This window comes from Hippoglossus hippoglossus, chromosome 6 (genome assembly GCF_009819705.1).
Source record: "Hippoglossus hippoglossus isolate fHipHip1 chromosome 6, fHipHip1.pri, whole genome shotgun sequence".
In the NCBI taxonomy this organism is placed as follows: Eukaryota; Metazoa; Chordata; class Actinopteri; order Pleuronectiformes; family Pleuronectidae; genus Hippoglossus; species Hippoglossus hippoglossus.
Window position 1 is genome coordinate 5,336,937 of NC_047156.1, and position 22,860 is coordinate 5,359,796.

General features: G+C 42.6%; 1 protein-coding gene across 1 annotated transcript in view; it reads left to right on the forward strand.

The window, feature by feature from the left end:
* The window catches only part of cdh13 (cadherin 13, H-cadherin (heart)), a 285,157-nt gene that overhangs the window by 202,403 nt on the left and 59,894 nt on the right, over nt 1–22,860 (forward strand). Inside the window, exon 9 of the mRNA XM_034588673.1 lies at nt 13,076–13,216. Coding sequence (XP_034444564.1) covers nt 13,076–13,216 — 141 coding nt within the window. The remainder of the gene's footprint in view (nt 1–13,075; nt 13,217–22,860) is intronic.

Here is a 22,860-nt window from a genome sequence, read left to right on the forward strand (position 1 = left end):
TTTTTAATCTGTAACATTTGGCAGTAAAAGAAAAAAATAATTTGCAACCTTCTCCACTTCCAGCAACCAGTTGACATTTGCTAACCCGCTACTGGTTTGGTGAATCCACTTGTGCTCTCAGGCAGTGTTTTAACGTCAGGGTCAATTATTTCCAAAATTCAAAACTTTATTTTGTAGTATCACTATTTCTCCATATCTCCCCAGCGGGTTACATTTTTCATTCGATCCATTGGAGTCAATACGAATCATAGTGAATGAGGAGAATTGAGACTTTAGACTTGGAGCTCAGAGACACAGCTTCTTAGATATTGCAGCAGCCTGTGAAGACGGGTAAGGTTGCACATACATGCACTGTAAAAATATACACTTTACTCAGTACACACTAAGATGATCAAAGTACCCTCGTCTCTGAAACCTACGACTGTTTTAAAGATGTTTTTTAATGGCGTGTTCTTACCAGATAGAGTAAAAGATGTGAGAATGGCCGTCGTTCTTTATCTCTGTAATATAACAGGAAGCACATAGAACTGGGTGGAGGAGGATTCTTCTAACGACAGAAACACCTTCGTTAAATGTCAGATCAAAGTCCAACGTCTCTCGTCCTCTTCGCTCCCGCTGCCGCTCTTCTGCTGAAATCTGCATATTCCTATTATTGGGTCGCCGCTCAGTTCAGGGGGACCAATCAAATCACTCCAGTGAGTGATTAATTCATCCTAATTGGTGGATGACGAGCAGCATTTGGATCCGGCGCCCCGTCGGGATGGCCCCCGCCACCTCTGCTCCCCAGTGAATGCCCCCCCCTTTTGATCTGCACTAATCTAATTAACACCTTAACAGGAACACCTGGGCTCTTCACTCACAGAAAAGCGGTCGGTGTCGTGCACATACACGCACACGCACACGCATACACACACACACACACACACACACACACACACACACACACACACACACACACACACGACTTCTCAAACACGCACATGCACGCTACCCAGATGGGCCTTTGATAGCTCTGATGGTGGCGGGCGCAGGACGATGATTGCACTTAACTCAAACACTCTCGCAGACGCACACAACATGACACTCGTGCACCTCTGCACACGTGCATGCACGGAATGTATGTTCCGCTTTTAGTGCAAGGGGGGGGGGGGGGGGTGAGGTAATAGGTCCCCAATATACATCTAACTGCTCGCTAAATGACGCGATTAAACTGCGGTCTGATGGTGCACCTGATTAGATTAGCCCCAGCTCGCTCTTTCTGCTCCAGCCTTAAACACAACCTTGACCCCAATTAGCCCCACATTCGTCAGAGAGAGCTGAGGGGCCCCGGTGCTGCAGCAGCTTATCATCCTGCAACTAATTGGCCTGATGAGGCGGTATAAATATGGTCAACACTGCAACGCAAGCCCCCCCGCCCCCAATCAATATGTGCTCTGTAAAAGTGGAGCAAAATGGAGAGGAGGTGGTGAGAAAGAGACAGAGAGCAAGATGTGCATTTTACTGTGTTTTTAGGGTACAGCTTATATCTCAGTAGTTGGTTGTTTTGAATGTGTCGAGGCATCACGGGTAAATTGCTTCATGGCCACCACTGCTCTCTCTCTGTGTTTTTCCTTGCTCTAAACGTACAGACACACAAGAGGATTATTAATGGGAGTTTAATTGGGCAATTGATGTTATAACAACTTTGAACCAAACTCTTCTGAAAGAGACAAAAAGAATCGACCCGTTAGCTGCAGGTAGGGAGGCGTGAGTCCTCCTGCAGCAGCCGCAGGTTTCGTTCCAACTTGGCCCTTCGCTGTGCGTCTTCTTCCCTTTCTCTCTCCACAAAAAAATATCTTCCAACAAAAGAGCAGCGGAGAAAAACTCAAATTGACATTAATGTGATTTGATAATAAAATGTAATTCTGTGTTTGCACTGTGAAGCGTATGGAAACGTCAAGCGTACATTTGGATCCAGCCAGAAATATATACAGACAAGTTGGCAGCTTATCTCAGGACATTTACTGTATGTATGCTACCGGGTCCTAATGGGATCAAATTGACTCTGCACAGAGATGGGTCCTGTGTTCAGGATTCATCCAGTTTTCCACAGTTCATTGTTTAAACACTGGATGAGAGGAGGCGGATACGTTCTTGCAGGAAAATATCCTATTCGTCATATCCCAGAGTTCATATCCCGGCACAGCACGCAACCGTCTTTTTAACGGCCTGGAAGTCGACAGCACACATGTGTAGATACAAGATCTAGTAGAATTCACAGTGTTTTACTGCTGTAACTGAATCAGCTTGGGTCAGAGTCATTGAGGAGCCTCTATGTGACTCTGCTCAACACACGCCTCCAAGAATTTGTGCTCTAAGAATAAAAATAAACAGAAAAAAACACAAGGACGAGACAGAATGAAGATACATAATCTGACGAAAAGAACAAATACATCTCAACTGTCGTCACAAAAGCTGCAGTTGGAAGTGTGTGCGCAGAGGAGGGGAAGAGATGAAGTCAGAGGAGAGAGCGGCGTAGAAAAGAAAGATAGGATATGAAGCACGGTGCCCACTTGACAGTCCTTTGAGCATCAGCCGTGGGGGGGGGATTGGGACTTGTTTCACTTGGATGCATGTTTGAATTGTTCTCTTCAGCTGAATCATTTCAACTCTTCGGGTTTTCTTTTTCTCTCTGTGGAGAATCATGGTCGTCTGACACTTGTACTTATCAAGTCCATACTTTGGCACGAGCGGTTGCCGTGCCGATCTCTGGTTCGTTGCCGTCGGGCCAAACACGGCGTTACCCCGACACAATGGCCCGTTTCATGTCCTCTGTGTGACGACGCTGTGGCCATTTGCAATAAAGATTAACCAGCTGCAGGGAAAACTAGGCTCCGATTTATTGAAATAACAATAACATAAGATTTTATTTATGTCGGCAAACATTTGCTGGGATATATTGAATAAATATGATTCTTCCAACCACTAGTTCTTCAAATCTTTATCTAAAAAGCACCTAAACTAGTTCAGTCAACAACAAAGCACATATGTAATATGTTTATATCTATACTCTACTGAAAAGGGACTGATACAAAGGACTTATTATCATTGATGTCAAACTTTAGGTTTACATTTCAGTGTTTCTAATCGCAGCAGATCTCAGTCTACTTGTTAGTAAAATGGTTCAGGGAAAGATTTGAATAATTTATTACTGAAACTCCAACTTTTGAATAGAGAACATTGGCTTTCAGCGTTCTCAGAAAGAATTGTCTTTTCACATCCCCGACCACAAACAAGTCATATTACCTGAGGTGTTATTTTCAAACTACGAGCACCGAGAAAAAGAGCAGCGCATGTTGTGTTTTCAAGCTTCCCGCCCACGTGTGCTCAAGGAGGTCATTCTGAAAAGTGGGCTCTCAGTGCTTTGGAGGAGAAAGTAAGTAAAACTTGAGAAAGGCTCGTTTTTTTGCGAAGACACTCCAGCAACTGTTTCTGATTTCTCCACAGAGCACGGTAATGGATAACCACAGTGTTTTGAATTATGTGGCAGACGCTCCGAATACAACGATGTTAAGTTTTCAGAGTGCAGCTGAAGAGTGGTAGTCCTGAAAAGCAGGGAAGTGCGGGAGTGAGACAGGTTCCTCCACTTTCTCCGGAGGAGGACAAAACAACAACAGGCTGAGACTGGCTGTCAGGTTCTGCTGCTGAAGACAAGTGGAAAGAGTTCTCTGGCCACAGTGATGTTTTCCTGGGCTGGAAGTTTTACTTTAAATGAGGGAGTTGGCCAAGCTTTTTTTTTTTGGTGAAGCAGACTGGTTAAGGTGAACTGGGAACATGCTGAAGGACACGTAAAGTCAACTGGACAGAAATCTCCTTTTTTGTCGCAAGAGGAGAAACATGATCCGAGTCCCCGCTTGTTATCAACTGATTTTAAACACACAATATGATCCTGTTTTGCACATTTAGGACGTCTTAGCTAACGAGAATCATAAAATGTAAAGATAGACGACATAAAGGTCCTAAATCCTTTACCAAAATAAAAGGCCAAACACACATCAAATATATTTTTCCCAAAGATGGTTTCCATTATTGTAGGTAATTAATTTTTCCAGTAAATTTGTTTTTAATTAGTTATTTTATTTTAATCATTTTGATGATTGGTAGGTTGCTTCCCAAGATCACTACTAGCTTCATTTTCAGATAGTGGGCAGTCTGTCATGAGAATAAACCTCAGTCTTCCCTCAAATTGCAGCATAAAAATATTGTGTAATCACACTGATATAATAATCAGCAGACGCCAATTCTTCCCGTTTGTGTCACTACACTGATTATCGGACAAAGCCTCAGTCAGATTAATATGAACTGAAAATCAGCAGCTACAGGAGACGAGGCGCTAGGGAGATTTGTGGCTGTTAGTTTTTAACAGCACTGCTCGACAAAACTGTGAGAGGCATTTAAGATGATTAACTTGTGTCTTTACGCCTTGGGCTGGCTTCCTGGAAGAATATTAGAAATTGCGCTTCTGTCAAAGTTTTACTGGTTTTGGATCCCGACCCATTTACATATTTAATCTTCTGCGTTTTTTTTTATGGAAAAGTTATTATTTTCTAGTACTTTTAAGTCACTGTTGAATGGGACACGGGTGAAAAGTTGATTCAACTGAATGTGTTGAGATGACTCTGAACTGACAGTCAACTCGAATCCATTGTTTTAATTTTAGTACAACAGTTTGCCCGGGTTTAAATCCTGTCAATGTTCAATCACTAATATTGTTGTAGTTGATTTACAGTAGTTATACAGTGTCACAAGAAAAAACTAGCTTCTATCCTGCTTGCTATTTCCAAACACTTGGCCGATCTTTATGGGTTAGTCCCAGTTTACCTCAGTAGAGAAGACCTGCTCCTTATGTAAATATAAAGTATTTCAATATAAAGGAACCATTCTAGAGTAAAGAAAGTAACAATTTGTACAATTTAGCTGAAACATACTAGTGAAAACATCACTATTTTATATTTAATTTCTACCAATAGATCCCTTTCACCTAAATCTTACACACTGAACATTCAACACAAAAAAATCAACCTCCTAATGCATCATAACTTGTCGTCATGTTTGACATGAATATAGCAATTCTGCATTTGAAAAAAAGAAATAACTGTTATTTTTTAAATAGTTACGCTGTGAGAATCTCTGAGTGTCTTAGATTAAATCAGAGCTGCATCTTCGAATACGTTTTCTTCATGTCTTATATGTCACATTAATGTTTCTCTATCTGTTCGGTGCTTTATCCACTGCCCTTTCTTCTGCTCGATTAACTGGGGTCTCATCTGTATGCAGAGGGGTTCGTTTTAAGCGACAGAGGCTGAAGTCAAGATAATAGGATGTGAATTCCACCTTATGAGATGTCAGGTAAACCCTGGGCAGTAAACGATGCAGTCATAAAATCTGCATACTAAACACAGGCAGAGTTTCCCCCCCCCATGCACTGTTGTAGAACTTTATAATTTATCGACAGTATTATTCTGTATTGATCTAAAAGCTAAATGCTGCATGATAGTCAGTGAAGACGTGTTCAGTGTGGAGCCTCCGGTTGTTTGCAAACCTGATGTTTGAAATGCAAATCCTGAGAAAAAAAATCCATCTCTAAACAGATTACAGGGGAAAAGATGATAAAAATCTTGCAACGCCCACATGAAAGTGTTAAAACCCTCTAAGAACATAGATGTGTTGATGTGCAGAACTAAACCACTTCTCCACATGCAGAGGAAGTGGTTTTTATAATGTGAGGACATGAACCTTTGGGCAGTTCACAGTTGACAGGCTTGTGCATCGTACTCCACCGGGTCTGCACCTCTTTAAAAGACCAAAATGAAAAATGGCACTTACGTGTAATTGAATAAAAGCATAAATGGGTTGATTACAATAAGCTCTAATGATGTCGAAGAAGCCATGTTTTTCTTTCTTTAACATTGCAAGTTTTTCCACTGATATTTCTGTGTGTGTGCAATTTGCAGCAGATCGAAATAAAAATCTGGATCTAGTGAATTTAAACGTGGTTTCAAAGGGGAACTGTTCCCTTCAGCATTGTCCAATAATCTTTTGAGTTGTACATAAGAAAGAGGAGGTTTAAAAAAAACACTTTTATCGACGTGTCATCCTCTCACCACCACCACCACCTCCATATCTCCGCCGCTCTGTCCTCTGGGTGAATGCTAACCGAGCTTAAGAGGCTGATGAAAGAAGCAGATCACTTGCGTGGGTTGCAGTGGCCCAGATAAGGACCTCACGTGTCTACCGTCCGACTGTAATTAACTATTATCAAAGTGATTAATCGAGTGTCTACAGAGGTGGAGTAGCAGGAGGCTGCGAGCGACCTGTGAGGTGTAGTAGAACTAAAATGTTTCAGCAAGACTGTGGAATCTAGTTATTGGGGGAAAAAATCTCTGCATTCATTCGTATGCATTAATACATTAAATGTAACACACACACACACACACACACACACACACACACACACACACACACACACACACACTATTACTCTGAGTACCTGGAGTTACTGGGGTAAAGCTCATCTCAGCCTCCACCAACACACACACACACTCCAACACACACACGCCTGCTGTGCACCACAGCATCGAGCCGAACTGAGAACACACTCGTGAACCCAGATCACCACCTTGTAATTTGGTTTTACCCCAGCTGATCTGAGATCTGCATCTCGCTGGGTTCCTCTTAACGCAGCCGGCTGCAGACAGCACGCCGTCGTTTAATGAGCCGTGTAGTCCACTGTCTTCTGATACTCAAAGGTGTGAGCAGTTATATGACAGGTATATTTACAACCAAAGATTTAAAAAGGAATTTAACTGATGTATTATTCATTCCATGTGTGACATCAGTCAAGGTGTTTATTTAAGCTATGCTAGCAAACCGGCGTAATGAGAGTCTGTCAGTCAAAACGGTGCTAATTAGAATTTCTTTGCATATTAAAATAACATGTTATAGCCTTGCTAAGCAACAGCGCCCTCTGCAGTCACACGTGGTGATTAATTCTGTTGGACTCCGCTTCCTGAACCAGAAGAGCCGCCGTTGTAACGAATCCACCGAACTCCGTTCAGAATTCTCGATATTTTAAAAGTTTCTTGGTTAAATGATCTGGTTTTTAAAGTCTTTCTAACTGATTTACAGTCTTTTCAGCCTCTTGAACTTGCTCAAGCTGATTCTGACAATTGAAGCAGCGACACTGCTCACAGGAGATTGTTCCCGCTCACCAGAGTGGGAATCAAAGTGGCACCAGTCTCCTTTTCTAAGTCAGTGAACAATCAAACTAATTTTGAAGCTGCTCTAAAGTCTTTGAACATAGTAAACACTGAACCTGTTAAACACCTGAATACTGACAGTAGCATTTATCTCAAAGCATCTTCACAGGGTCATTAGTATGGCTCCAGAGTCTGACTTGTTTGTGACTGTCTCTGTTCTTGCTTAAGTGATGCTGACAGAGGCCTGAAGCTTCATAAACATTAGTGGAGCAGTTCCCACACATCACAGGGACGCAGATGGGAATGAGCTTTGACCATGAATGCATAAAGATGGACGACACTTCCTCAACTTGAAGCTAAAACCATCGCTGCACAACGCAGACTCTGTAACAGAAAAATGAACCATTGGACCAATTGAATCCGTGTGATACGACCTCGGTAAAATGACAGAAACCATCTTTGGTCAAAGTCATTTCTGTTAACATGGAGGAGACGCAGGTTCTTGACCTATACTCCAACTCTCTGCCTGGGGACGACCAACAGTCTGTGGCTCTGACAGTGATTTGTAGAAACAATCTAAAGAGAGTAATTTCAAAGTGAACCTTGTATCCCAGAAATCCACTCTTATATATAAGTATATATATATATATATTTTTTATATTTAAACATGTAGATCCTAAATAAAAGTTGACCAGGAAGGAAAAGCAGAAACTTGATTAAAGAGGGACCCATTTTCCGAGGCTAGTTGTCACATAATGAGTCTGTTTAACACCGAGGAGAAAGAAAACGTCTGAATTTTAGTTAAAAACCGTCTCTCCACCAGAAAAAAGAGACTCGAGGTAGAAAGGTGAGAGGCATTATGCCGCTCTCATAGAAATACTGTCACTGGTGAGGTTTTTATACGACTCGGGTTAGATTTCTTTTTAAAAAAAAATCTTTTTATGTCTGTCATTTCTCGAGGCTTTTGAAAGAGGCCTGTACAATAGCCAGTGGTTTGGTGCAGAGAGCGAGTGCTAGTGAAGGGCCAGAGGAGAACAAAGAACCCTCCACCAATTTGATTATAATATCACACCTATTCAGAGAGTTAATGCGGTGTCTCAGATGTCATGCCGCTCTTCTCTCTCCCTCACTCTCTCCTCTCCCTTTCCTCACTTATCCCCTCGCCATTCCTCCGTCTCTCGCTCTCATCCTCGCCTTTCTCTCCGCTTTGTGCCGGGGATCAGCCCTCACTCGAGGGGCTTTGATGAAATCCTTTCAAGGCGGAAAGTGACGGTCTGAAATGTCATTCTCAGATCAGATGTCTCTGAAACAAGGCCCGTCATATCATTCGCTACGCTCAACTTCATTAGCTCTTTGTTCGGGTTTCACGTCGGCTTTCACAAACACAATCGCTCGGTGGAATCACTTGTGGCTTTCTTGGATTTTCTCCCACTTACGTTCTGACAAAGAAACATTATCCTGTTCATTGGGAAGAAAGCAGAATTATTCCTTATCTGGACACAGTGATTTCTGTCAGTCTGTCGCTCATCAGCTGCTCAAAGATCACGTTTGGTCCAGTCTGAAATATCCCAACTATTGAATGGAGTTGTACAGTCATGGTTGCCAGAGGATGAATCCCCCACCTTTGTGGTTCCCTCTTGTTTTCCGTATCTAATTGGATTGTCATGAAATTGTTTCCTTATAACGTTTGATTATATCTTATCTTTTAATTTAGTTTCATCATCAGGCCACTTTTTATGAATTTTCATGCCCCTTAGCTTTTCCGCTTGCATAGTGCCAGTCATAGACTGTATATAAGAGTATCAATCGCCCCCTGGTGGCTGGCTGCAAAAAAAAGGTCATGAACCACACCTCCTCCATGTTAGTGGGTGGGACATGGACTAAACTTAAAAGTCAAAGTACACATCAAATACATTATATATAATACTTAAAGATGTAAATAAAATCCAACCACAATTTAAAATCTGTATCATTAAATAAGGATCAAAGTGACTTTCTGTCACTTTCTGTCACAAAAACACCCACGAGTTCCTCGTGGGTGTTTTTTTATTTATTATTTTTACTTCTGAACATGCTGCCGTTTATTCGTCTGCTAAATCCTGCAGGAGAGGTGGCCAACAGCTAGCTCCTTCCATGCACTCTCACGGCTTTACTGCTTACAAAGTTTTAATCAAGCGTTTCCCAGGCAAATTAACGAGGAGCTGAGAAATGAAGAGGCTGACTGAGAGGGGTGACTCAATCAACTCTGTGCCAGTCGAAGTTTTCTGACACCTGGGGGGGGGGAATCCCTGTTGCTGCAACTCGAGCCCACGATGTGAACGCGAACATCTTTTCTCGGCCGGGTACTGCCAGGGAGTTTATAATTGAGTTGAGACTCAGGAAATACTCATTAAGACGTTGTCAGTCACCAGAGGAGGCCACGCTTCTCCGGTGACTGCAGGTATCCCTGAGCCCTGCTCTTTTCCAGCTGAAGGCCAAGAGTGTGTGTGTGTGTGTGTGTGTGTTTAAGAGTCTGCATGTGCGTGCATTCATGTGTGATCGTGTGCACGGGTTTAATAAACTCACAGGTCCGTGCAGCAGCCATCTGCCTGCGCGGTGCTTGATGGAGCAGGAGCTGGTTGTGAGGGACACCCCTGCCTCCCACTATGTGTGACAAACAATTGATAGAAACACCTGTTTATTGTCTCGCTCTTTCCACAACCTCCCCTGAAGCAGCTGCTTGAATGACGGGAGTTTACTGCAGGAAAGTGGCAAGAGCCTGTCGCCTGATTATGTCCACTGGAGAGAGAGTCACCTGTAAATAAACAACAGAATTTACATCTTTTAAGGCATTTTTAATACTTGTAGCTTTGCATGCTGAATTTAAAGTGAATAAAATGACATTTTACATTCCACAGTTGATCGTATTGTTTAATTCGTGTGACACACACAAGTTGTTGACCCTCAGCACATCACGTTGCTCCTGCGTGACCTCCGTGTCATTCCAGTGAATGGTCTCTCGCTGAGTTCCAGTTGACGTGATAATTAAAACGATCCTCAAGGTGTCTGATCATTGATCGCTTGATCTCCCTTCGTCCGCCTCTGATGAAATTGATTGGAGCACTATCTATGATGAGAACAGGCAAATGAAGAACACACACACACACACACACACACACACACACACACACACACACACACACACACACACACACAGACAACTGCCACAGGATTTGTGGACATCATGAGGTGATACTGGGTCATCAATCTCTGTCAGTAAACAGTATCATCAACAATAAAGCAGCAGAGAAAACGATGTTGGACAGAGTGAGTGTAGCAAAGCCAGAGACTGTTTATAGAGATGGACAACGTGTCTCTACTTCATCCCGTTGTACAGAAATGAAGCTAAAACAACCCAAACACATGCAGGCACCGCCATCTTGCTTCTTTTGGGATCATTGTGGAGCCGCTGTGTCAAAGTCTCGTCGATACCAAGTCACCCCGTTGAGACTTACCTGCGATTGGTTGACGTTGTGTATCGGCAGGACCTCAACGCTGTGGCCGACTCAAGCTCCAAATGATGTCATCAATGCAAGATGGTGGCGTATATTTAGGCTTCATTTCTGGATAGTTGGGAGAAGTGAGATGCATCATCCATCTTTACTTACAGTCTATGAGATCTACGTGAAATGATAGAAACCATCTTTTAGAAAACAATATTTAACGTATGTACCCTGAATAGAAAAATGGATAGATAAACCTTATTGTCTGTCGCAAAGTGACAGAAACCCTCCTTTAGGTTCAACAATACACAAATAATTAAAATATGAAAACACATAGTACATATATAAAAACAAGGCTCAACAATACACACGATTGACATTGAAAACACATAGAACACATATTATACAGACTCGAGTAGACTGACAAAACAGGATCATCTTTTAGCCTGTCCATGTCCCATCTAATAACATGGAGGAGAGAGGGTTTACACTGAGTAAAAGCAAAACGGACAAATGTTCTGAACCAATATAAATGAGGGTCATGTCGTTGCCAACTGTGAGTTTATATATGCACGAAAATGCGAATATTACATCACGATAACTGCTTTACTAGTGGTCGTATCTCCTAAATGAAAACCTTATAATGCTGTGAAATGATATGTGGTTGATAAGGAGCTTTTACAAGGAGCCGTAACTGCACCGGGAAACTGGCTGAGCTGAAATACGCTTCCTCAGTGGTCAGCTGGCCCATAAATGACCTCCTATCGGCGTTTTAGTTAGGAGTGTTCAACAAGGAGCGGAATAGAAGAGCCTGTCCTCCCTTTACGGCCTCAAAATCATTGGATAATTGATTTTTATTCCGCTACTTTTTTTTATTCAAAATGCAGCGAGCAGTTTTCTCTTTTTCTCTCTTTGTGTGTATATTCCACCGGGTTAATGTGCATGTCTCTCGCTCCTCTGTGCTTTGTAAAGGAGGTCGATAAGACGGCGTCTACATGCACTCAGAGGTGAATCTACAATGCAGGAGAGAGCTCCGGCAGCATTCTCCCTGAGACAGATGGATGAAGTTTATTAAGCATGTGACAGTTAACACCCCCAGCAGGGAGAAAACACTGCGGCGGATAAATAAATGTTAGCATTACCAGCCCCCACCTCCTGTTATTTATATACCAGAGTCAACACGACTATTAGGCATGAATTATGGCAACAAATGATTATTGCTGCTATGATCATTATGAATGCCCCCCCCCCCCCCCTCCTCTCACTGCATGTAGAAGCCATATTTCTCCAACTGTAAAGATTACAGACGCCGGCTGCCCAGTAAATGGATCACATGCCTAATTTGGAGGTTTGCACTCCAGCTACTGTGTAATCAGGAGCAGATCCTTCTCCCTGGCTCGCACGGGAACGTGGAATCATTAGATTCAATTTGTGTCGAGCGCACGAAGCGACGCGGGTTCATTCGAGTTTTCTTTTATTAAATTTCAAGTTATTCTTTCATCTCCAGTATTGAATCAATAACGAAAATGTGAAGTGTGAAGATTTTAAAAGCGCCGTTAAGACGACTTTTTTCAAAAACCCGGGCTGTGATTTTTACCGATTATGTTCAGCCTGGAAACCTTGATCTTCAATGCCCCAAGGCATTGTGGGTGATGTGTGTTAAATCCAACGCTGAGCTTTTCGGGGATTCTTTAAAATGGATCAGCCAAAACCTTTGCGTAGCGCTGCGTGTTTATACTTTGATCACATACTGCATCGCTTTAGGGACACGTTTCCCTTCCGTCTTCACTCCTCGGTCTGTTCTTACTCGTGTGAATTTCAATATGTGGATTCTTGACCTTTTCCCTGGAGACGTGCTGAGCGCTCACAGGAGCTTTTAACACCGTGAGCGTGAGGGTGCAAATTTGCAGTGTGATGATTATTTTTCAGCCAAATGGGTTCGAGCCTGGAGCAGAGAGTTATTAGAGCTTTCTCAGCTTTGTTAAAGGGTCTTACAATAACGTCGCACATGGCGAGAAGTGTTCGATTTTGCTTTGAGTGGATTAATTCAATCACTCACTCGAATAATCGCTCATCTAATAATGATATTTTCCATATGTGTGTGAGAAGCTACTGTGACCTTGATTTTGAATTGGACTTCTTTTAAAGTGATTGTACTTCTCTGCCTTTGTGTTAATAACACTTTTTTCTACATTTCCATCTTGATAGCCCTCTGTCGTAAGTCTTAGCTTCTCCATTAGTCTCCTAGTTTCTCTCTCTCTCTCTGGGCATTTAAACACAAACATCACGATTTTAGTCTTCGTTTACACCTTCTTGTTTTTTAAAACTCTGCATCTGCATGTTCGTTCCCTCCAGACGCTGCCGACCACGACGTACGAGTTAGAGATCGTGGCCAAGGACATGGCAGGAAGTGAGGTGGGCCTAACGGGAACAGCCACAGCTACAATCACCATCACGGACAAGAACGACCACGCCCCTGAATTCACACATCCGCTGGTGAGAAGCAGCACTTTTCTCTTCTCCTATTCTTTAACATTGTGTATTTGCTTCTTTTTTTATCGCCATGTGATTCATATAAATGCTTCTGAAGACATTGCAGAAAATTGTGTTTGTTTACTCCTCCGGGGAGGTCAGAGGTCAGGGTCGTGCATTTGTCTGACGACTGAGGAAATCAACCGAGGAGATACTTCTGCTTTTAAAAGAAGGTCTCCGGGTTTATTACATTCTCCGTCTAATTACAGGAATCACTGAAGCATGTGCCGAGTGCTGCCAACCTTTTAGTATCAGTCCGACTTTATAAATGACATTATGACAAGCACAAATGTTTGGTGTTTGTTCACATTAAGGACAGTTTCTGTTCCCTGACAGTTAGAAACGAAATAACATACAGAAAAGAAGACATCAAACACAATAAGATGTGACAATAATGACAAAAAACACATCGTGCCAAACTCACCATTCTGCTGCTCTGGGTCTTTTTGAATTTCTTCTACCCTCTCACTCTTTTCCTCTTTATTAAACTGTGTCTCAACACTCCTGAAGTTGTTGCACATTCAGCAAACAGGAGGTGTTTGCTTTAGTATGAAACACCTCATGAAGAAAAGGAAGTTTTAATTACACTTGTGTAACACAGATCGAACGGTGTAAGTATAAGACAGTTGTAGTTGGTGTGAAATAGTGAGTCAAAACTGTTGTTAAAGCAGAGACTTGTCTTTGCAGTGGAATCAGTGATGTGGAAATGTACTTTACGTTGTGAATTTATTGAGACGTAAAAACAACACCAATTAAAGGTGGAGCAGACAATTGGAAAAACTATTTTTCACACGAACTAAACAAACTAGAAAACTGTCAGATGTCTTGTAAGATAGAATGAAATAAAGTCAGTAGAGTGCACACATCCACCAAGGCCCAAGATTCCCCTTAAACTCAATGAAGCTGAACCAAATCGCACACGCACCCTATTTAAACCAGATTTTTTATTTTCATCAAGATCAGATACATTTTCCTTCAAAAATTGTTGAAAATGTCAAAAAATTAAATTTCCTGGATCCATCCCAAAATTTGACGGGTTCTTTTTTGACCCATGTCCCTTCTTGCACCAAGTTTCATGGAAATCAAACCAACAAACAAATGTACAGGGGTCGAGAGGGCGTCCCATATATGCCTGAAGACCCCCTGCAGCTGCCACAGGTTCAGTTCCGACCTCGTACTTTGCTGCTTCCCCTCTTCCCCACAAGGTAATAAAGGTTCGTCTCTAAGATGAACCTATTTTAAATAAAGGCCCTTTGCAGTTATTATATCTTATAATTACACTCATGCAGGATTTCGGCTAATCCTACTGAGTACCAACCAAGTAAATAGTATTAATAATGTAATACTCTGTATACTGCAGCAGTGGCTCACGCATCATAGAAACACAACCACCCCTTAAAGACGAATCACCCACATCAAGCTCCTCCACATGCCCCCCCGCTGCAGTTCATGCACACGTGCGTTCACCGACTCAAGGACGCATCTACCTCAGTTTGATCTTTAGCTTTCTGACACATCAAGCATTCCTGTCCAGGTTGGCTAAAGGTAAACGCTCACGACAAAATCCAGCACGGATCACATACGTGTGCGAAGAACACATGTGACACGTAAAGAGGCATCAATCAAAATTAAGATGACAATGAATCAAATCATTGCAAACCGGCGATGTGGGTGCAGGAGCCAGATAAGGGAATGTGCGAGCAGGAGTGGGAGTAGACACGTGAGGGTTTGTTTAGTCAGCAGTGCCTCAGGGCATTAGTGAACAGCTAAACGACTGAAGTGGCGCCTGCCAGTCAAGCCGTAAAATAAAATGGACGTGTACAAAAAGGAAATCGACCTAACGGCACCTGCATTATTGCCTGTTTGATGAATTTTCCTAAAGGTGCTTCAATAGCACTTTGCTGTTCTCTCCTCATCCCTCGTTCTCGTTCTCTGGAGGTGTGGAAACAGGAAAAGAAGAATAAGGTCCTGCAAAAAAACCCGACGCTCCTCACACCTCAAGGTGCGGCTGTAACATTGAGTTGTGTGGTTTTTAATGGAAACGCCCACAGCTGTTGTCAGATCCAGAGACACATCACGCTTTGCCCCAACCGAAGCTCCCCTGCAGCCCTCCCATGATGCATTGGGGTGTCAGGGGAGCTTGTAAGTAGTGCAGCACGGATGTGAAATGTTCCAGCTCAGAGGGCCCGGCATCAGGGCCACGCGGAGTGCACCATGTCCGTGTCCCAGTTAATGTTCTCATTTCTCACTGGGAGGAGATCCGTTTAACGGCATGAAGAAATGGAGCTTTTAAAAAACAAGTGTTTGAAGGCGCTAAGCTCTCGGTATAAATCCTCCACCCCTCCACTCTCCCCTGACCGCTCCCAACCCGCCCATGAATCATCCTCGACCTCTCCGACGACCGCCATCCCATGGAGAGTGTGTATCTGTGCCGAGTCTGTGGCAGCAGCAGCAGCAGCAGCTCTCAAGCTTTCAACCTATGAATTATTCAATTAAATCTTCCCGTCCTTTCATGGAACTTTCCTCAATCGCGTCTTTCAGAAGAGTCGTGAGTTGTCTTCCTCTGAAGACACCACTTCCTCGCTGGGCCAGACGCAAACTTTAAAAAAGCTCCTCTTCCAGCTCTGTGAGCAGATCCCGCAGCGAAGGATGGAGAGAGGGAGGAAAAGATGAGTAGAAAAGTTCAACCCTGATGGGTCCACAGAGAAGAGAAAAGAAAAACAATGGATGTTCAGGAGGATGTGTTCCTTCCTGTTTTTATTCATTAAACCCACTGTAGCTTTATGAGCTGACATTTAGTTTGAATTCAGCAAACATAATAACCATATAGGGTTACTGCTTTATTCCTTCAGACCTACTGCTGCTCTACACACACACACACACAGAGAGAGAGAGAGAGAGAGAGAGAGAGCTATTCATAACCTGTGAAGTGTTTGCATCAGACCTCCAACAGTCCCTCTAATTCACCTTCTACCTGTAATGGTCTGAAGTTATGTTATATATTAAAGAATCAGTGAAAGGAATAATGATCCTTAACATTCCTTTTAGTAGATATTCTGTCATTATGTGGCACCACTATTATGATGGACCGGCAAACAGAGAGGGAAAATCAAAGGTTGCAGTTCTTGCACGAGTTTATCATTGAGTGTTTTGAGATTCTTGTTCTGAGTCGTGTTGGGACCGATGTGTTATTGTTGCACCAAGGAGATTACTATGATTATTATTATATATTATTATAGCTTTTCAGTGTTTCTCTCCTGTCGTGTGTTATAGAGTTTTTTTGTGAATGTAAAAGATCTTCAGAAAACACTGTTCCTGAAACTTCTGACAAACCTCGGCTGTGTCACAAATCACTCACTTATCTCTTTATAGTAAGTTTGTCCGAATGTTTAGTGTTTATTCCCTATTTAGTGCAAATCACTGTTTCCCATAATGCATCATCTCATAATCCTGCGATAATGAAGCCGTGTAGCGTCAGAAAGTTTTTTTGTTTTTTTTTCTGATGAGCTCACTATATCGTTTCCTACATAGAAGACCCTATAAAGTAAAGTAGGGGCTAGTGAAAGGAGATTTCCGATACTTCCTGTGTATCGTGATGTCATGTGACTAGCGGCTAGTCAGGCACGCCCCCCAACAAAGCCCAATAAAGCAAGAGCTGATGTCGACATTATTACGTGCCGCCAATCACAACACAGTATTCCAGCTGGCCAATCAGAGGTGGGCTTTAACATGAGGGGCGGACTTTTAAGAGACAGGAGCTGCAGTAACGGACAGTCTGAGGAACGTGATGTGTTTTCTGACCGTTAGAGAATGAAAACCTTTTCAAATTAAAATGATGAACCTGAATATGCGCAGAATTTCTCCTTAACTGAAATTTTAAACTCGTCGATTGTTACTTTTGTCATTACCTGATATGAACGAGTACAAACTGTAAATGCAGACGTCCCCCGACTCAACTGTGTCCCTTATGTGAGTGAGTCAGTCAGCAGCAGCCCACACAGTAATGCAAGCTTTTATCAACATTATTTTACCCTCCTCAAGGTCAAGGAAAGAGTTGACGCGTCTACGTGCTGACGCGAGGACACAAAACCACAAAAAAAAAACCACATTTCTATCTTCTGCAGCACCTGGTAAACGTTTTTCACAGTATCATTGACTTTGTGCCTGATTTGAAGGTCTGCGGGGGCTTCGGTAAACAAGGCCTATCAAAACACATCAGTTGTGTTTTATTGTTCCACCACTTACTTCATCACAGCGATAATGGCTGCGGTGATGGATAAAAACTGACAGTCGTCGCGTCCCACACGGTGTCGCGGGCTCAGCAACAGGGAAATAATACAGCTATGGGAGAATTAATGAGAGAAATAAAGCGGACACTTATTTTTTAATTATTATCTCACGCGGTAATTGAAAGAAGTAGCTCGTAACTGCAACTAATCCCAGCAGAGCCACGATGGTTGACTTATGGTGACGTCCACGAGGAAAAACTGAAAGGACACAGATGTTTACTCCTCTGACAAATACAGATATTCTTCCTGATTATTTTTGATTTAAATCACAGCAAGGGTTATACTATGTCTGTGTGTTTACTCTTAGTCTGTTTTGCTTTGTGAAATCTGATATCGCACTGTCTCCCTCTTGACGTTTCGAGGGTGTAGTTACATTTTAGCACCAGTCGATACCCGAGTAGACACGAACCCTCGTCTGCTCCCACACCGAACACCTTTCGCCCTTCACGTCTCTCGCCCCCTCTCTGTTATTTCATTCTTCTTCGTCCGGCACGTCCTCATCCACGGCCGTCGTTCTCCTCCTCGGCACTCGCTCCGTCTCGTCTCCTCCGTGCTAATTCCACGCCATGTCTGACTGGGTCTATTCCCCCCTGCTACTCATAACAAGACCATGATGGACCTTATCATTCCTGCCACTCAAACTCCCTAACAGCCACTCAATTTCGCGGTCTTTCTCCGCGCCTGTCTGTCTTTCTGTCCTCACCTCCCTCTCTCTCTCTCTCTCTCTCTCTCTCCCTCCCCATTTCCTTACCTCTCTTCTCTATGACGAGCAGGAGAATATGTTTGCCTGCAATCCATCTGTCCCGCTGATAAAGACGTTAGGGGTGATGAGTGTAGCACCAGGCGCGGGGCAGCAGGGCCCTGTCAGTGCTGGTCTGTCTTCGGGGGGGATGGCTAACGGGTGTCACGGATTAGTCCGGGCCTCGCTTGATTGCTTCACTACCTCACTCGGAGATACACATGGCGCTTACCCTGGGTGATGCGGTGGCCAAAAATCTTGTGTCACAAAAGACGTAGGGATGGAAAAGGATTTGTGCGCCGTCTGTCAGGTTAGCAGGACACTGAGAGGGAGGATTCTACACGTGTGTGTGTGTGTGTGTGTGTGTGTGTGTGTGTGTGTGTGTGTGTGTGTGTGTGTGTGTGTGTGTGTGTGTGTGTGTGTGTGTGTGTGTGTGTGTGTGTGTGTGTGTGTGTGTGTGTGTGTGTGTGTGTGAGTACAGAGAAAAACAAAATCACAAAAACAAACCCAGTAAGAGTAAAAATGTGCTGACAGACTGTCTGGGAGATTTATTGTTATTCTTCCGATTGCTGGATAAAAAAATCATATTAAATCGTAGAAAGAAATGAAAAAATGATCATAAAAATCATTAATTTCTTCATCCCTCATTCTACATTTGCTCATTAATGTCATCAACCATAATTTGGTTTCAGTTTATGCTCATTTCTATCACTTCATGTCCTGGACTGTCCCCTGGTATTGACACCACTGCCCCTTCGATAAAGCCTGAAGAAGCAATAAAAGTAATTGTGGAAGATCTCGTTAAAAATCAAGTCCTATTGTCCCTGTCGCCTGCCTGTCGTCACACAGACTCACGCTGGGCTCTTCTGAAAAGAGCGAGAGCTGCTTATAAGGAGCTGCCTTCTGATTTTACATCACCTGATAAGTTGCAGATTTAAGCTTTTAACAGTGATATTTGAACCCGTCCTGCAGGTTGATTGACCTTTACATAAATCAGGTCACACATTATTAATCAGTACTAAATCCCATCGTAGATCAGCAGTTTGGCCGAGAGACGAGTAAAGTAGAGCGAGGCCTCTACGGAATTATAAACTGAACTGGATGGTAAACTTACACCTTTTAATGTCTTACTGGTTTCATTGCTCTGATCCTTTGTAGATGAAACATTTTGTTCTTCCACCGTTGTTAAGGTCCCCTGGAAATCGATTGGGTAATGAACTGAGAGGTTCCAGAGCCATTAGCAAATGGGAAGTTGTCTGTGGATACACTGAGAGATACTAAAATATTATTACAGATACCAACATGGTAGAAATGTACGTTTTATTTTTAATATTCATAGCCTGTTGTTGAAGGTTGTTGGAGCAACAATTCAACTGTATGTTCTTAAAATGATTTACCCACATAGATTTAGACTTGTTTAACAATATCTGATTTGTTCAGTCCAGGACACAACTAAAGTAACATTAAAAAGAACAAAACGTTACTGTTCCACCTGTAGGAAACAGTATTTATAACAGAAAAGGGTAAACTTAACATTTTTGGTGAAAATGTATTTTCATTGGGAGTTTTTTTCATTGATTTTGGAGTTAAAAATTCATATGAAAGTTCCATATCATATGTTGATATCACATCTTTCATCTATTCAGTTCTCATAAACCTTATGTGCATTGCTTTGCATTCATATATTGACTTGGAATAAAGCTAAATAACCAAATATTAATAAATAAGCACATCAAATATGATATGATATAATGATAAATGGGATTATTTCTTGTAATATATTATAAATGTCCCCTTTTGGTTACATTACACTTCTTGATTTGATATAATTGTCATATATGAAGTTTCCTGTGTAGGACATTTTTACGAATACAGTCAAAATGAAACATTGGAGTGGTTCAGTGCACATTTGACCATTAGATAATTCTGAGTTCTGCAAGTTTTGATTGTAATAGGTGAAAACGTCCAATGACAACCAGTGTAATCCATCTACTGTAACACCTGAATGACTCAGGGTGCCTCTGAAGCCAGTGATTATTTAACACACTGGGCCTGTATCCCTTGAAGATTTTTTTTTTTTAAACTCTGCTGCATTGACAAATATGAGGGCCTGCCATGTTCCACAAAGGTAGAAAAGCAGCTTTACTGAATGTCAGATTCATCAAAACTCTATTTTTGGAAACCGCCTGAGCAGAAGCTGTTCAAATTCAATAAAGACACAGGTAAGCTCATTAACTCTCCAGGCACACTTACTGTATGCAGGATTAAAGCCAGGGGGAAGGGAGAGAAGCGGGGTGGGGGGTGAGACGGAAGCAGTAAGTTGCCAATCCTATATACACAGACACTGTATAGGATTGTGTGGGAAGATGAGTGATCGTGTGCACCGGGTTTCATTTCAGCTCCATGCCGCTACAATGAAAACGGTGCCTTTCTACAGATTCTCCGTCAGTCTACTCCTCGTTCTGCTGAGAATTAAGCTGCTTTTGAAAGCAGATGAAGAAACGACAAGTGTCTGCTCAGAAATTGAAGAAGATTCATGTTTAACTCTGGGGGGATTTCTTTCTAAATATGACTTTTACCTCCGTGACGTTTACCACAGGCTTTTATTACAAAGGGCCCGGAAATACGAAATTAGGGCACGTCTCCATCCTTTAGTTGTAAAGGCAATTTATAAAGTGCAACTTTAAATTTATCCACTTTTTTGCTTTCTAAGAACCATCATCGAAACGTAGCACGGAGGATTTGACCAGGAGACAGATGCTCCTTTACACATGGATCACCCTACTTTGCCTTTAAGAAGACTCATGATTATGCCGCCTTTGCTCGTCTTCACAGAACCAAACAGAGCCGGCGTAATGCCGCCCCCCCGACTGTGGTTTTAGAAAAACATGCCAGCGTTCCGGAATTAGAGGCATGACGTGTAACACAACAGCTTTGGCATCTGTCCTGCCAGGCTGGCTCTACCTTGCACACGGGCCACCACTGGAAAAGTGAAGCTAAATCATCTCAATCGCTTCCTGGTTGGCAGTATAGGTCACAAATCCTACCTGCTCCATGTTAGCAGATGGGACACAGACCAAACAATGGTTTCAATGGTATCAAAACAGGGTGAAATGGCCTGATTGCGTGTCAGTAAGACCTCGATACCGAGGCTCTGCTCCATGATCCCTTCTGGACACGCATACAAGTGCAAGATGGAGGTATCCTGGATATTCTGGCTTCATTTGTGTGCACTTGGAGGAAATGGCCTCCAAGTGCACACAATATATACAGCCTCTACCACAGATGTCATGAGGTGTTTATCTTGTACATATATCATCTTAATCTGGCTCTGTGGCGACCACCACCGCTGCCGACATAAAGGCAGAGCAACGATACCGCCTTCCAATTCCATGTTCATACTTTCATTACAGGACAGCAAAGTGAAATGAATGAGAAACATTCACACCTTGTACAGGCTGTTTATAAGTGGCTATATTTAAAAAAAAAACTTGTAGTGAGAGAGCAGCCAACAGAGCAGACGACAAACTTCAAATGGTTTGGGCGCGGTGCCCCCCCCCCCCCCCCCCCCCCCCCCTGCTGTGCTGTGGCAACAGACCCCACTCGGAGGCGAATGGTCCCGTCTTGGGAGGTTTAATGTGGACGGGCTGCGGGTTTGTGTATTTCCCTGTCAGAGAAAATCTTTGGGGCAGCGGGGACGTGTCACAAAGTACTTTCTATTAGGACAAATGAACAGCTGCTCAGCTGTCTGTCTGGCTGCCTGTCAGCGCGTCCCCAACTGCCATCTGTATTCATAACACATTATGACGGACACCCAGGAATAACAGAAGTTGATCTCCATTTGTCTCTGTTTGTTTGCTAGCGCGTGTGTGTGTGTGTGTGTGTGTGCGTGTGCGTGCGCGTGTGTGTGTGTGTGGCCAGTAATACGTATTCTTATTTATTATTATACTAAACTTGGTCCATATTTCCCCACATTTTCGCGTTTAAGTGATAATTGGGCACAATAAAAAATAATATTTTTTAGCGAGAACACTATAACCAGCCACCAGCAAACAGCTGCTGTGTTATACAGTTGGATATTTGTCCGCATCAAAGTTCATGGAACAATCAGATTGATTTCGTTCAACCAGAAAGAGCTTTTCAAAGCCACCAGACTCCATTGACAAACAAAATTGCTGATGTACCGCTGCCGTTAGTTTCTTTGTATTATAATCTGACTTTTCTTTGGTGGAAGAAGTATTCAGGTACTTGATCAAAAGCACCAACCCAGTAATGTAGAAAACACTCTATTGTAAGCTTCAAATACAGAGTGAATACAATAAATCTAGGTAATGACATTTCATTTTTTGTGCACAAGGTCTGTATTAAATCTGCAAAAGCAAACAGCTGCTGTGTAATTCAATTGGGTGTTTGTCTGCATCAAACTTCATGAAAGAGGAGAACAAATTTTGTTCAACTAGAGATAGCTTTGATATCACTTTTCAAAACCTCCATTCGCAAAAACAGCCATTTAAACCAGTATGACAACTACAAGTCAAATAGAAGAAAACCCACACTAAACTCCACAACTATAGTGTTTC